Source organism: Lontra canadensis, unplaced genomic scaffold, assembly GCF_010015895.1.
Source record: "Lontra canadensis isolate GAN:19392208 unplaced genomic scaffold, GSC_riverotter_1.0 scaffold7, whole genome shotgun sequence".
Taxonomy (NCBI): Eukaryota; Metazoa; Chordata; class Mammalia; order Carnivora; family Mustelidae; genus Lontra; species Lontra canadensis.
Genome location: NW_022631001.1, coordinates 33,862,071 through 33,877,447, shown reverse-complemented (window position 1 = coordinate 33,877,447; position 15,377 = coordinate 33,862,071). Strand labels below are relative to the sequence as shown.

The 15,377-nt window shown below is 45.8% G+C and overlaps 1 protein-coding gene across 1 annotated transcript in view; it reads right to left on the bottom strand.

The window, feature by feature from the left end:
- Positions 1–8,831: 8,831 nt before the first annotated feature.
- CTR9 (CTR9 homolog, Paf1/RNA polymerase II complex component) overlaps positions 8,832–15,377 on the bottom strand; it is a 29,250-nt gene continuing 22,704 nt past the window's right edge. The window contains exons 21-25 of the mRNA XM_032853473.1: positions 15,137–15,283; positions 14,566–14,723; positions 13,360–13,456; positions 12,617–12,729; positions 8,832–9,921 (exon numbers count right to left, since the gene is read on the bottom strand). Coding sequence (XP_032709364.1) covers positions 9,495–9,921; positions 12,617–12,729; positions 13,360–13,456; positions 14,566–14,723; positions 15,137–15,283 — 942 coding nt within the window. The 3' untranslated portion in view covers positions 8,832–9,494. The remainder of the gene's footprint in view (positions 9,922–12,616; positions 12,730–13,359; positions 13,457–14,565; positions 14,724–15,136; positions 15,284–15,377) is intronic.

Sequence of the window (15,377 nt, the reverse complement as noted above, 5' to 3'; positions counted from 1 at the left end):
GATCACTTCCCCTTGCTGTCTTCCTTCTCATGCCACTGGCTGCCTTGCTTCCCACCAGCACTTTCCAGGCACTTCTGTCCTCTTTTCTCCCCAGGACCCAGAACCTTAGAAGTTGACCCCATCCGATTACTCCTCTGGGTACGCTCACTCTCCTGCTCTTCCAAGTCATGACTTCCTCCCTTCTCCTGTTTCCCTGAGCCTTCTTGGACTCTTCCCTCTCCCTTCCCTGTCTCTCCACACCACAGCCCCCATGAAACCACGGTGGGTGCTCCCCCAGCAAGGGCACGCTCGTCATGACGGATGACCTGGCTACTCACATGGGATTGTTGGACTAGTGTCGTCTGGGAGCCTCACTCCAAACCTCCTGGATCCGAATCCCCAGGTGATTAGTGAGCCCTGATACACAGCATAACACAGGCTCCCTGGCTGGCCACCAAGGATTACTCTGCGTCCCCGGGTGTGGTGGCCTGGACTCAGCTTCTACTTCACTGACAAGCAATTCGATCTGCACCCCCTCCGTCCCATGCCTTCCACCTTCCAAAAGACCAACTCACCAACAGCTCTCCCCTCCTTTTACTATGGATGGAGTTCCAGCTCTTTCCAAAGTCCAAACCCTTTCCCCATTCTCAGACCCCATTCCCTGGGGCCAAATAACTGTAGAGCATTTTCTGTCCCCATGACAAGGTGCAAATGGCAGGGCCAGTGGCCACAGCAGAGGTGACTGGGAGTCAGTGGGAGTCCATGCCAGCTCACAGGACAACTGAGAGCCTCCATTCTACCTGGAATCGAGGTTTTGACAAGATCAGCCATTCACAACGTGAGATTCCAACATGAAGAGTGCCTGAGTCTTCCTGGAGGAGGATGGGACAGGTGAAAGCTGAGCTCTGTGATTTCTGTGAACTGTGCAAAAGAACGGTGTACACAATTCCAAGGCCAGAGTGTTCAGGGTAGACCACAAGAGGGCCACTGGCGCTAAAGCAAGGCTTTACCATTCTTCACACCAACCCCAGCACTCATCTCTCACTTGTTTGCTCAACGTCAAGGAATATGGCGATGCTCCCTTTTCACCCCTCCTTGGTCCAAGAGTGCACCTTCCCATTGCTTCTGCTGCCCCTTCAAGCTGGAAGCAGCAGGAGGAGAGGTAGGGAGGAGCATGTCTACACACACAAGCGGGCCAGGACAATCCAGCAGCCGTTGAAGGCAGGAAATGAAGTGTCCCCTTCTCTCCAGCAAAGGAACTTGGAGCACTGGCTCCCATTGGAGAAATCAAAGCAGCATTGTTCCCGAGAACAAAACAGCCCAGGAGAGAACAAAGGTTTTGGCATTGATCCCTCTCAGGCAGAAGATGCTATCAGAGACACTCCACCCTTCTGAGATAAACCCAGCCAGTCCTGCACTAGAGACTGACACACAGGTTCATTTATTAAGATCTGCTCAAGAGCAGTGATCTTTCATCGGTTTGACGAACATTTGGTGCCTTCACTATTGTAAAAATCAGAACAAAATCTGTTGAGCAAGAACGGTTTCTAAGAAACAACCACCTTCACAACTGACAGACACAGAGATAACCAGGCATCGCCCTGGGCGGCGGCCACCACGTGGGTGAGGGGCACCTAGATGCGGAGAAAATGGCTGCCAGTCACAGGTCAAGGGCAAGCAGGACTCCTACAAAGTGAATTTGCTGGAACTCTTGTACCAGAGACCTCAGAGCCAAGCCCTGTCCTTTTTTTTTTTTTTTTTTTAAAGATTTTATTCATTTATTTGACAGACAGAGATCACTAGTAGGCAGAGAGGCAGGCAGAGAGAGAGGGAGGAAGCAGGCTCCCTGCTGAGCAGAGAACCTGATGCGGGGCTTGATCCCAGGATCCTGAGATCATGACCCGAGCCGGAGGCAGAGGCTTTAACCCACGGAGCCACCCAGGCGCCCCTCAGTTTTAGATTTTAAGAACAAAATATAAATGAGTACCTACTTCTTGCCAAGTCTTAGGTTTGGCCCTTGGGAAATGAAAAAGACAGAATCCCTGCTCTCGAGTTCACTCACTCATGTGGACCTATGAAGAGATTATTTCAATCCATGGAGTCTGAGGTGGTTTGGGGCAAAGGCTGTTCACAGCCTGAGGTACCTCCCTTTCTACAGGAGCACACGACAATAACCAATGTTTGAATCATGACCCCGGATCATCAAAAGAGGGGTTTAATACCATTTAGAGGTATCATATGTGGGATGGAGTGGGGCACAAGTGAGAAAGGGTATACAGGCAGACTCTGCGAGGGCTAGAGGTATTGTGTTCATATTTCCTACATCACACCTTCTTCTATATGCATCATACATGAATGAATGAAGCAGAGTTTTTGACAATATGGTCTTCTGAATGAACTGTCCCTTCCTCCTCCCACCCCCACCCCACATGTCCAGCTCAGGACACAATAATCTTAATTTTTAGAACAGTTTGAAATAGCATTTTCTGTGGTTTATCACTGAAAGCATCCTAACTGCAAAGGACTATAGAATTCAGCGTTTTCCTCACTTACATGGCTATAGAATTTTTTTTAAGGAATCTCCTTTGGGACTAGTGTTTCGGGGACAACACACTGGGGGGACACACACTGGATTAGAGATTTTGGAGACAGAATTGACCAGAAGGTGAATTCGCTAATTCAGTGACTTCTGGATAAGACATTTCAAAATCCAGCCCCAGTGGCTTGCACCCAGTAAGCGTTCTCTTCACACCTTAGCTGTGGACAGCACGAACACGTACGATGGGCCCCCGGAGGGCGACCATGGTAGCAATCTAGAATACATCAGCCAGGTCAAGGAAAATGCATAAAAATTTGAGATATTTTCTAAAACTCAGTATGTTCAGAAGAACAAATGTTACAAAAACATTTTGACTGTAGTAAACAGAATAAAGAAAAGCAAAAATCAAGAGCAAATATATAATTTCATATGCAAAAAAATATAATCTGTATCTATGGAAAAACTAGACTTGAAATAGCAGACATGGTTTCCAGTTCCTTGGAACAGAGAGACCTTGTTACCCAGACATTGCAGTAGACTAGACAGTCTGTTCAAAATTCTCTGCCATGACCCTAGAATGTTTAACTTAAAAGGAACTCAAACATTATTACTATTATTATTTTTAGATTTTATTTATTTCAGAGTGAGAGAGAGATAGCGTAAGCAGGCAGGCAGAGGGAGGGGGAGAAGCAGGGTCCCTGCCTAGCAAGGAGCCCAATGCAGGACTCAATCCCAGGGCCCCGGGACCATGACCTGAGCGGAAGGCAGACGGTTAACTGACTGAGCCACCTAGGCACCCTCAAACAAGCTTAGTGTATAGATAGGGCTGCTGATGCTGAAGAGTGAAGTGCTTCGTCCCATCAGTGTGAGTGTCAGAGTAGGGCTGGAAGCCAAGGCCCGATGCCAAGTGAGGCCCCACGACAGTCTGTAGGTTTGCTCTTCCCACATCAGCGGAGGCACTGAGGTCTGGATGAACTTGAGGGATCTGCAGCATATACCCTTCCCTGTGGTCCCAATGCGTGCGCTGAGCTTGTGACAGACCTGTACAGTGCAAACACTCCCCAAAGACCAAGGCATCAGAAACTACCTTTAGGGGGGGAAGAAATGCACCGGGCTGTGCTCCAAATTCTGGTTTTAGAAGTGGATACTAATCTCCTTTAAGAGGTCTATCTTGACTCTATTGGGTACTTACTTTCCCAGGGAAGAAATTGTTTGTTAGTAGAATCAAAACACGGAATACTTAGAAAGCTCCAGGAAAGTCACATTTCCTGGAGATTAAAAATATTTTTCTCCGGGGCGCCTGGGTGGCTCAGTCGGTTAAGTGCCCAACTCCTGATTTCAGCTCATGTCATGATCTTGGGGTCCTGGAATCTAGCCCTGGATCAGGCTCTGTGTTCAGCCCCTCTCTCCCTCTGCCCCTCCCCCTACTCATGCTCTTTCTCTATTAAACAAAATCGTTAAGAAAATAATTGTTTCCAGAAGAACTAGGCAGAAGCCAAGAATTTGTTTTTATAGATGATCTATGAAAGCGTAGGTGACCTAGTCCCCACTTAGTCTCAACAAGATCAGCGAGCTTGGCAAACAGGTCGAGACCTTCAGATCTCATTCAGACACAGGGAGGACTTTCCTGGGAGTTCCTCACAGGCTCACTGCTGAACCCGCCTTCATAACCCTCATAGCAATCGCAGGAGCTATGTATAGCCTTTCGCTATAATGGCAGAGCTGCCCGCTTCAGAAAACCCACGCCATAAAAATAGCAATTTTTTAAAAAAGATTTTATTTATTTGACAGAGAGAGACACAGTGAGAGAGGGAACACAAGCTGGGGGAGTGGGAGAGGGAGAAGCAGGCTTCCCACCGAGCAGGGAGCCCAATCCCAAGACCGAGATCACAACCTGGGCTGAAGGCAGACGCCCAATGACTAAGCCACCTAGGCGCCCCCCAAAATAGCAATTTTAGCAAAGGAAGTGATTGCGATTCAGTCAGAATAACAAAGAGGGTTTTCTTGCCTAAACTTAAGTAAAATTTGTTTTAAGGTTTAATAGCTCCAGTAGTTGTGGTATTTCGTCTAGTTCTGAATTAACTTGAAGGCCAATGCCAATCACATTCTCTAATTATACAGAGCCATTTGAAGTTCTCAAAAAACTTACCGTGTAGGAGAGGGGTGCCTGGGTGGCACCGTCTGTCAAGTGTCTGACTCTTGATTTTGCCTCGGGTTTGAGTCTCAGGGTCGTGACCTCGAGCCCTGTGTTGGAGGCCCTGCCGTGAGCATTGAGCAGGAAGGCTGCTTGAAATTCTCTCCCCGCTCTCCTCCCCACCATGCATGCTTGCTTGCTCTCAAATAAATAAATCTTAAAAAAAAAAAAAAAGAAAGAAAAAAGAAAAAGAACTTATGGGGCAGAGATGGATTTTTTATAAAACGGAGAGTGACTCAACTGGGGAAGTAACTTCCTCAAGGTCACAGGGCTTGTCAGCGTCACAAAGGGAGATTCCATTCGAGGACACCTGGATTCCAGGATTTCTGCTCCTAACCAGCTATCCCTGGCCGCCTCTCCTGCTGACAGCCACTCCCACTAAGAAGTGGAAGGCTGAGGTGTGCGCTCAAGATGGCGACGTGGGAGAATTCTGAACTCACCCCCCACTTTGGATACACTAAACCTACAGTTACCCATGGAACAATGTGCTCTGAAAAAAAAAACCCCAAAACTAGCAGAGGGACCCCTTCACATCTAGCACATGGGGGAAAAAAATCACATCAAAGTGGGTAGGAAAGGGTGAGAAACCTCACCATTACCCCCCAGCCCCCGACCCCCTCACCTCCCCACCCCAACCCTCTCAACCCCTCAACCCCCTCACCCGCCATCCCTCAACAGCAACGGACAATTGGGAGGGAACTCAAAAACCCAGAGTTTCTCCCTGAGTTAGTACCCCATATTGGGCTCCCCAACTTTAAGACCTGCTCCTGAAAGACGAGCCCCCCGAAACAGCTAGTTTTGAAAACCAACAAGGTTCAAGCCCAAAAGACCTGTGGGGGGTTGCCACAAACTGAGAAACAGCTCTTAGAGAACTCACACGTGGACTCACCCCACAGCCCAGTGCAGAAGAGCCTTTGGAAAGTACTCCGTCCTTCCGTGAGAACAGCTCATTTGCTAGTTTTAAAGTGTGGGACCTGGGGGCAGGGGCCTGCTGGGGTTCCCTCAGGACAGAAGGAAACCAGTGGGCGCTCTCTGCTGTCTCCTGGGTATCTTTGGGGCACTGTCTTCACGTCCCCCCTCTGCTCTGCGTCCTGGAGACGAGCTTCAACCTGCATCTGGTGCATGGTTTTTACGGTGCCCCACTTTTTACGCCGGTAGCCCAGGGGCTACCCCTTGATCTGGCTCTGGGTGCCAGGGGCACCTACGTTCCTGGGGCTCGGGGGTCTGTAAGCTTCAGAGCTGTTCTGGCCACTGCAGAGAGCACACTGCAACACAAACCCGTCTGAGAAAGACGGCTGCTTGCTTGTTCCGGAGCTTGGGTCTGGCCACTGATTGCGGTCTCTGGAATGGAGGCCGGTGGAAGCAATCTTTGTTCTCTCTGCTTGGCTACAGCTGTCTGATATCATAAGTAGCTACCAGCCGCAGGGCACAACAACAGGCAATGGACCCAGAACTCAGTCCTCCTGTGAAAGAGACCAACTAGCTAGTCATCATTGCTGCCACCTGAGGCTCTGGCTTCCAATCAGCCTGAATCTAGGTGTCCTCTGGGATCATCCCCTTTAGGACACGGACAGGTCTTGGCACATCCCAGCTACCGGGAGCTATGAAACATAAAATAGGTGGCTTGGATAATAAGAAAGGCTAGAGAGAAAACCAAGAACTAGGGCAGGATTCAATGATGAGTTTCAAGAGTCATCGGATATAGTTAACATTTTTTTTCTTGATGGTAACTTTTAAGATATAGTATTATTATTTTTTCCTTTTTTTAAAAAAAAAAAAAAAGAGTTTATTTACTTATTTGACAGAGAGGGAGGGAGCACAAGCAGGGGGAGTGACAGGCGGAGGGAGCCCAAAGCAGGACTCAATTCCAGGACTCTGGGATCATGACCTGAGCCGAAGGCAGGCGCTTAACCGACTGAACCACCAAGGTGGCCTTATTATTTTCTTTCTTTTTTTTTTTTTTTTTTTTTAAGATTTTATTTATTTGACAGACAGAGATCACAAGGAGGCAGAGAGGCAGGCAGAGAGAGAGGAGGAAGCAGGCTCCCCGCTGAGCGGAGAGCCCGATGCGGGGCTCGATCCCAGAACCCTGGGATCATGACCTGAGCCGAAGGCAGAGGCTTAACCCACTGAGCCACCCAGGCGCCCCGGCCTTATTATTTTCTTAAAGACTTTATTTATTCACTTGAGAAAGAGAGACATGTACTAAAAAGCACCTTTCGAACCAAAAACGTGAAATAGGGAAACAGCATTACGTTAAATCCCTCCTCCACAAATAGCTCTCTGAAGGACTTTCTACCAACATGCTTTCATTACTGCTTGATGTTGAGTCATTGGTTGGGAAATGTTTTTAAATTTAGATTTTTGGGGCGCCTGGGTGGCTCAGTGGGTTAAGCCTCTGCCTTCAGCTCAGGTTATGATCTCAGGGTCCTAGGATCGAGCCCTGCATTGGGCTCTCTGCTCAGCGGGGAACCTGTTTCCCTTTTCTCTTTGCCTACTTATGATATCTCTGTCAAAAAGTAAATAAAATCTTTAAAATAAATAAATAAACTTAGATTTTTGTCACTTGGGGATTAAGCAGTGTACCTTGTTATACGTGACATTGGAAAGAGCAGAGAGGCCTGGATTCAGGTTCAAATCTCCCCTTCACCAGCTGCATGAACTTGTGAATCGCAGGCCCTTCACCTTTCAAAGGCAGACAGTCATACCGCCTCTTACATTCTAGTTCCGCCTCCCATGGCCTCAAACGCCCTCTCTTGACTCTTCACTTGCCTGGTCCCTTGAGTTAGTGAAGGTCTCCCGAACTCCAGGAAATCTTGATTTGACTTCCTCCCTTCTGCACCCACAACCTGCGCAAACATGACCTTCACACCATAGGGACAATGAACTTACTTCTTCACTATATTTTTGGCAGGAAAGTCATTTTATCTCTGCATTCTCAATGACCAATATACTTATTGACTAAATTACAGCTTCCTTTTTAAAGGTTTTTATTTTTTTATTTTTTAAAAAGATTTTATTTGAAAGAGAGAACAAGCGGGGGGTAGCGAGGCAGAGGGAGAGGGAGAAGCAGACTCCCCACGGAGCAGGGGGCCCAATGTGGGACTCCATTCCAGGACCCTGAGATCATAACCTGAGCCAAAGGCACTTAACTGATTGAGCCACCCAGGCGCCCCAAGAAGTTTTACTTATTTTGAGGGAGAGGGAGAAAGTGAGAGGGGAGGAGGAAAGAGAGAATCTTAAGCAGGCTCCATGCCCAGTGTGGAGCCTGACGTGGTACTTGATCTCACGACCCCGAGATCATGACCTGAGCTGAAATTAAGAGTCAGAAACTTAACTGAGTCGCCCAGGTGCCCCTAATTACAGCTTTTTACAAACTATGGTGCAATATAAAAATGTTATTCATAAATTATTAGTCACTGAATTATTGAAAATAAACTAGTAGTATGAAATTAGTACTAGTATGTATCTTAAAAAAAAAAAAGCCACAAATCTATAAAGAATTATAGAAGTTTTAGGGCGCCTGGCTGGCTTGGTCAGTGGAGCATGAGACTCTTGATCTCCGGGTTATAAGTCTGAGCCCCATGTTGGGTTTAGAGGTTACTTAAAAATAAAATCTTTAGGGGACGCCTGGGTGGCTCAATCTGTTAGGTGTTGGCTTTTGGCTCAGGTTGTGATCCCGGGGTCCTGGGATCAAGTCCCACTGGCTCCTTGTTTGGCAGGGAGCCTGCTTCTCCCTCTACCTGCCGCTCCCCCTGCTTGTGCTCTCTCTCACAAATAAATAAAACCTTAAGAAAAAAAAAGAAAAATCTTTAGGGGCAACTGAGTGGCTCAGTCAGTTAAGCGTCTGCCTTCAGCTCAGGCCATGATCCCAGAGTCCTGGGATCTAGTCCTGCATCCGGATCCCTGCTCAGTGGGGAGTTTGCTTCTCCCTCTGCCCCTCACCCCTCTTGTGCTCTTTCAAATAAACAAAAATCTTAAAAAAAAAAAAAAATCTTAAAAAAAATGATAGAATTTTCCAGTAAACCTTCAGCTTAGTTCAGGTTCTTCCAAATATTTGCATAGTTTATGCCAAATTTTCATATACAAATGTACTGAGCAAATACAAATGACACGATGTTACCCATAAAAGTTGGCGAAAAAATTTTATTGTGTGGCTTATGTAGGTCTTTGCATTCTACTAACAGAAAAGCATTTTTCCACATCTTATTCGACCTAACAAATCATATATTTGTGATTTTATCTACATGGCTGCAGCATTACACTACTAAAGAAAACCTTCCTTTCGCTTGTACTTTGGTGCAATTATACAGTAGATATCTCCTTGCCCAGAAAATAAAAATATTCTCAATCTCAACTTAAAATGGAACAAAGACATTAATACCAAGTTTCTTGCACCACTCGGTAAAAGATTGCAATAAAAACCAAAACAGTATGCTGCTTAACATACAAGATGATGAGACGTCTGGTAGTTTCAGTCAAACCTCTGTAGGAATGGTTTAGCATCTGGGTTTATTTTTACTGCAGTTTTCACATATGACAGGTGGAAGTGTACCATAATGAAGAATAGTCACGTTCTTCATTTGCTCAAGAGACTCAAATATTGGACTCCAGCACAGGAAGTATCTCTTGGGGCTTAGTAATATACAAATGGGTAGAAAAAAAAACTGCCTTAGGAAAAATTTCACAATTGTTTGACTAAACATCTGAAACGTTTTTATCACAGCTTTCATATATTAAAAAAGTTTCCTTCCGAGATGAAGCTTATTTGTGAAATAAAACCTAGTCGCTATCATCTGACGCATGTTCTGAGCCCTGATCTGAGGCCTCGTTGTTGGATCCCTCCGGTTCGGATTCATTTCCAGAGCCCTGGCCGGAGCCCTCATTATCAGAGCCTCTCTCGGACTCACGCTCGGACTCGGCGCTTGGAGAAGCAGGGCGAGAGTCCACGTCTGAGCCTCCGGAGCGGCTTCTCCCGGACTGCACAGACTCGTTGTCCGACTGCTCCGAACCCGAGGGCCTTCTCTTTCTGGCTGGCTGGTCACTGTCTGAATCCTCATCCGACTGCCGTCTGCGGGGCCTCCGGGGACTGCCGGCCTCGCTGCCAGACTTGCTCTGGTTCCCATCGGAATCGCTCTCCGAAGAGGCGCGCTTCTTCCGAGGCTCTCCCTCGTCCGAGTCACTATTGCTGTTGCTGGTGCGGTGATGTCTGGTAAAGACAAGCACTGGTTAGACTGGCCCATGGGAGACTCAAAGAGCAGAGAATGCTTTGAAAATGTCAGGGCAGTAAATGTTCTATTTATGACCTGCATGGTGTCTACCCAGATGTTCATTTTTTTGTGTCCTGTTTTGTAAATTTGATCTATTTCACAGTTTAAAAAAAGGATTAAAAGGAAAAAAGAATAGGGTACTTTGATTATAACACAGCATTTAAACAGTAAACGAGGACTCTCATTGGCTTATACCAGGCACCCTTCATCAGAATGAAGCACCTCTCAATTTCATACATAAAATTATGAAAAGGGATAATTAATTTTCATAAACAAGTTCAGAGCAGCTGAAGTGAAACCCAGGATCTTGCTTGGCTGTCGACTCTGAGCAATTAACCCTCTCCCAAAGCTGGATAAGTGGGACTCGCCGCCATCCTGTCAGACACCTGAAGAGCAAAGGCACCATTCCTATCCATGATCCGCGGCTGCACTAGGGCCTTCCACCAGCACAAGACTTACTTCAGAGAAGAAGCTGGGGCTAAAAAGGCTTCTGTAGCTTGCTTACTTCCGCTCGGAGGTCCCCCCTACTTATCAGCTGATGGGTTAAAAGGAAGGAACTTGTACCTATGCTTGGAATGGTGGTGGCACCCAGGAAATCTTGGCTTCCTGGAGGCTCTGGAGCACAGAGCATTCCCTTAACTGCTGTGACAGGTGCTCACAGGCTAGAGCTTTGCACAGGAGGACATACTTCTCTTGTGGCATACTTCCTAGTTTTGGTTTCCATGACAAATATTCCAGGAAAAGAATATTAAATCCCACAGGGTTCAGTCTAAGAAGGGAGAATACGATGAAATATATTCCTCTGTTTGGAAATGAAACCATCTCCCCGTGATTGAAGAAAGGTTCTCTGTGCTTAAATCTGAAAGAAGAAACCTAGATGTACAATACGTAACTTGGGTCACCCTGAGTGGACATGAAGAGTGACTGAGAGGAGGACGCTGTATATTCATTCTGTAAATATGCTAAAGGCCAGTGGGCCTCTCACAATTCAACTCCTATCATTCTACCTGGCCAAATAAGCAAACACTCTGTGATGGTCAGGACCCAGTTTAACTGATACAAAGGGCTCAAATCAACTTGGTCTTGACCTCCGGTATAGTTTAGCAGTAGCTCAGCCTCTCACACGGACCCTTCTGCCTACACATTTTAACAATGCTCATTCTAAAAACACACACCTCATTGCTCTGCTCGTGCATGCCTCTCAGCACTGGCTGGGGTAACACTGTGGGCAAAGGGCAAGGCAACCACAGTGTAGGTCAGCCAGTGTTTTCAGAGAAAACAGGAACTGCAAGTCTTGACAGATGGTTCCCTAGAGCTCGCTACCCAGGAGGGCAGCACTCCGCCAGCATCTCAGCTCCCTCAACATGCTGACCAAGACTCAACTCAAACAGCCTTCCTCTCGCAAAGCCTGTCTCCTACAACCCTCCCCTCAAACTCCAGAGTAGGTATTGTCCCTGGAGAGCAATAAATGAAACCGTAAGTGAGAACACTTACCCCACGATAATGTGGTTTTTGGCTTATCTGTTATTCTCCACTGCTTCTAAAGCATAAACTTGAGGGCAGAGTCCATGACTCTCTCCTCTGTATCCCTCAGATACAGTGTGCACTCAGCACACTATCTCATGGAATTTTTAGTGAATGTTCAAGTGACTGTGGAATGAATGAATGAAATGATGGCCATCAGAAGAAATACAGTGTCGGACAGCATTCAGAGTCCCCGTCTACGAATTCAAGTTGGGGAACTGAGGGACAAGTTTAGGACAAGTAAACTCAAAGACTGCTTCTCCGGTGCACCATGAGCAAAGAATAGTGGACAAGCGGTCTAGGAAAAGCCCCTCCGGGAGCTGGCAGGGCTGAGTCACCACTGCCCGACAACGAAGGAAACGGTCAAGAAAGTCCCATCTCCACGTGGCCAGGAGCAGGCTACTCTAACAGTTTTAGCTGGCCCGGTAGTGTAGCAAAGCAATACATTTCATTTAGAAGGATGCCATCCAGAGCTAGAACACGTTAAGCTAGGTGAAGTAAGTCGGTCAGAGAAAGACAAATACCATACGATCTCACTCTTATGTATAATTTAAGAAAAGAGATGAACATACGGGAAGGGGGAAAAGAAAAAAGGAGAGGGAAACAAGCCATAAGAGACTCTTAATAACAGAACAAACTGAGGGTTGATGGAGGGCTGTGGGTGGGAGATGAGCTAGATGGGTGATGGGCATTAAGGAGGGCATTTCTGATGAGCACTGGGTGTTGTACCTAAGTTATGAACCGCTGAATTCTACACCAGAAACCAATATTCCACTGCCTAAAATTCAAATAAAAAAATAAAATAAAACAGCAAAAAATAGTAAGAGTAAAATATTGTAAAATAAAATAAAATGTCACTATTAAAAAAAATAGAAGGAGGTTATCCAGGAAATTTCAGCTAATATCCACGGAGAAAAAAGATCTCAAAATAGGTTTTCTTCTCTGAGGGACAAACATGTGACAGGACAAAAATGACAGGGTTGGATTAAGATGTGTGCTGAGGTTTCTGCCAGCTTTGACAGAAAATTCTAAGAAGCTGGAGAGAAAACATTTTGGCACAGCCCACTCTTATCTTTCATTAGGAGAATACACGAAGGGAACAATTCCTACCCTTCATCAGCAATTTTAAGTTTATCTTCGTCTGAAGAATCATCACTTGACGATATTATGGCTTTCGACTTTATTTTGCCCTTCATTGAAGGAGGCAGACGTTCTGGCTTGGGCTAAAGAAAGAAGACCAAACATAACAGATTATTTAAGACTCTTAGGTTACATTACCTTAGGATGTCTTGTTCAACTAAGTTTGCAGTGTAATGATAAAACCAAACAGCAATGAAATCTTGCCATTTGTGACAACCTGGATGGAACTAGAGGGTATTATGCTTAGTGAAATCAGTCAATCGGAGAAAGACACCCATCATATGATCTCCCTGATATGAGGAAGTGGAGATGCAACATTGGAGGTTTGGGGGGTAGGAAAAGAATAAATGTAACAAGATGGGATCGGGAGGGAGACAATCTCACAAAATCTCACAAAACAAACTGAGGGTTGCTGGGGGTCGGGGGGTCGGGAGAGGGGGGTGGGGTTATGGACAATGGGGAGGGTATGTGCTATGGTGAGTGCTGTGAAGTATGTAAACCTGGCGATTCACAGACCTGTACCCCTGGGGCTAATAATACATTATATGTTTATAAAAAAAATTAAAAAGTTAAAAAAAAAAACAAATAGCAGCCATTACACTTCAAAAAGAAGCATTTCTGCTTGAAGAAACTGCAAGGAAAGAATGTATTCTGGTGCAGTGTGACCCTTCCTGCCAACAACGGGGATGAAAACCACAGTGTTAGAAACTTACAGCCTTTTTCTTCTCTGCTCTTGGGGGACGGCGCTTTTTTGGTTTGGGGCCATTTTCGGTTTCATCATCGTCGGATCCTTCTTCTCCCTTTGTAGGTCTTATATAGCGGACATCGAGAGAAAGTCTGTCAAGATTCACTCACACCTAGAAAGTCTAAGACTGCTTTGTCATCGCCACATACTCATTCTGAATACTACTCTCTACGGGTGCTCCCTCAACCACACTGTCCTTCCTCGAGGGCAGAGGCCATCATTTACAATTGCTGTACACAGCTCAGGAGTCTGCAAAAACCATGGATTTATGTGATGTCTACCAAATAATTACGTCTCTGTCGAGTCCTCCTATTAATCTAAGATAACCTTGACTCTTGTACTTGGTGGAGCGATAGAAAATGTGATGAAAGACCCAGGCTCCAGATCTTACATCTTTCCTCTCCTCTTCCTTCCTTCCTTCCCAGTTACTCATTCTGGGCCTAATGAGGCCCTATCATAGCTTCCATTCCACACGTCTGTGTCTGGATGAATTCATCAGGTTCTTCCCCAAATACAGGTAGTGAAGGGCTGAGAGGAACAGGTCTCGCTAACTTCAGGGAAAGAATGTATTTTTAGAATACATAGCATGTATAGCCAACTGGAGGTTCCTGGACAGGGGACCACCATGAGAGAGGAACAGGACAGCTCAGGGGTACCTCCAGGTGAGGGATGGGAAGGGTACCGCTTATCTTAACAGCAAATGGCACCGGGAAGATTCAAAGGCCCATCTTTTACATTAATTCACACTTTATATATCTAGCAAAACTTGAGGTGGGCATCGTTACCGTTTTACACAAAGGAAACTGAGGCTCAGTGACTTTCCTAAGATTGCATGTGGACAGGTAGGGTGGATACACCCAGTTCTCATTCTACATAGCATACATTTTCCCATAAATATTACAATTTTGAAGACATAAGAGAGGCAGTGATGACTAACTTTCAGCTCTCACAGGAAAGCTGTGGAGATGTGTGGCAACTCCAAGTACTCAGGGGCTTTGGCGATGGGGTCTATCTTAGGATTATTATGATTATAACAGGAAGTGGGGAACAAAAGGCTTTAAGGTCTGGGTGGATCAAGTGATCACCAGGTTCCACAAATTCTAACACAAGGAAGATTCAGGTGAGAGGTTCTCTGTCCCCTTTATGAGGCTATTCGCAACACCCTGATTAATACCTTCTCCTCTTTTTCTTCTTTCTCTCACCACCCTCCTCTTCTTCGCCTTCTTGTTCACTACCACTGCCCTTTCTTCTCTTCTTCTTTTTGGATATAGGCAGGTCATCGTCGGTATCATCATTGACAAATTCATCAAACTCTCCTCCCTTTTTAGAACGCTGAAATCCAAACAAGACTGTAATCAGTTCTCTCCTGGCTGGTGGAATTCGGCCAGATCCTATCAGTCATTTGACAAACAAAGGATCTTTTTTTTTTTTTTTAAATCAAGTTGCAAGGAAGGGGTGCTTGATGAGGCCCAATGTTAAAGACTTCTAGTTAGGATGAATTGCTCAGATGTCAAAAATCATCAACTACTTAGGCCACTACAAGGTACAGTGTGCTGGACTAACACTGGAATGCATTTCTAAGTACTGGCTACCACTGAAAGCACTGTGTTGGAAGACTATCTCTTAGCAAAGAAGGAAGTCAAACTTAAGAACTGAACACTGAGTAAATACAGACAACAATATTCACTTCTGGGAGTCAAGTGCCAGACCTGCAGCCATCCGTTTTAGCAGGAGTGCCATCTTACCCTTCCACCACCGCCACCTCTTTTCTTTTCTTTTGTTGCTTCGGTCTCTCCAGTAAACATAAGAATATTTTTGGTCTTCTCTACATACTGGGCCCGCTGTTCCAAAAGTTTCTTTTGCTCTTCCTTTTCTCTGAGACGTTTCTCTTCCTATGAGGGAAAAAAAGTAGGAAAACACTGCATCAAAATATTATGTTGAAAAAAAAAATCCTGATGACCATCAGAAGAACTTCTTTTTTAACAT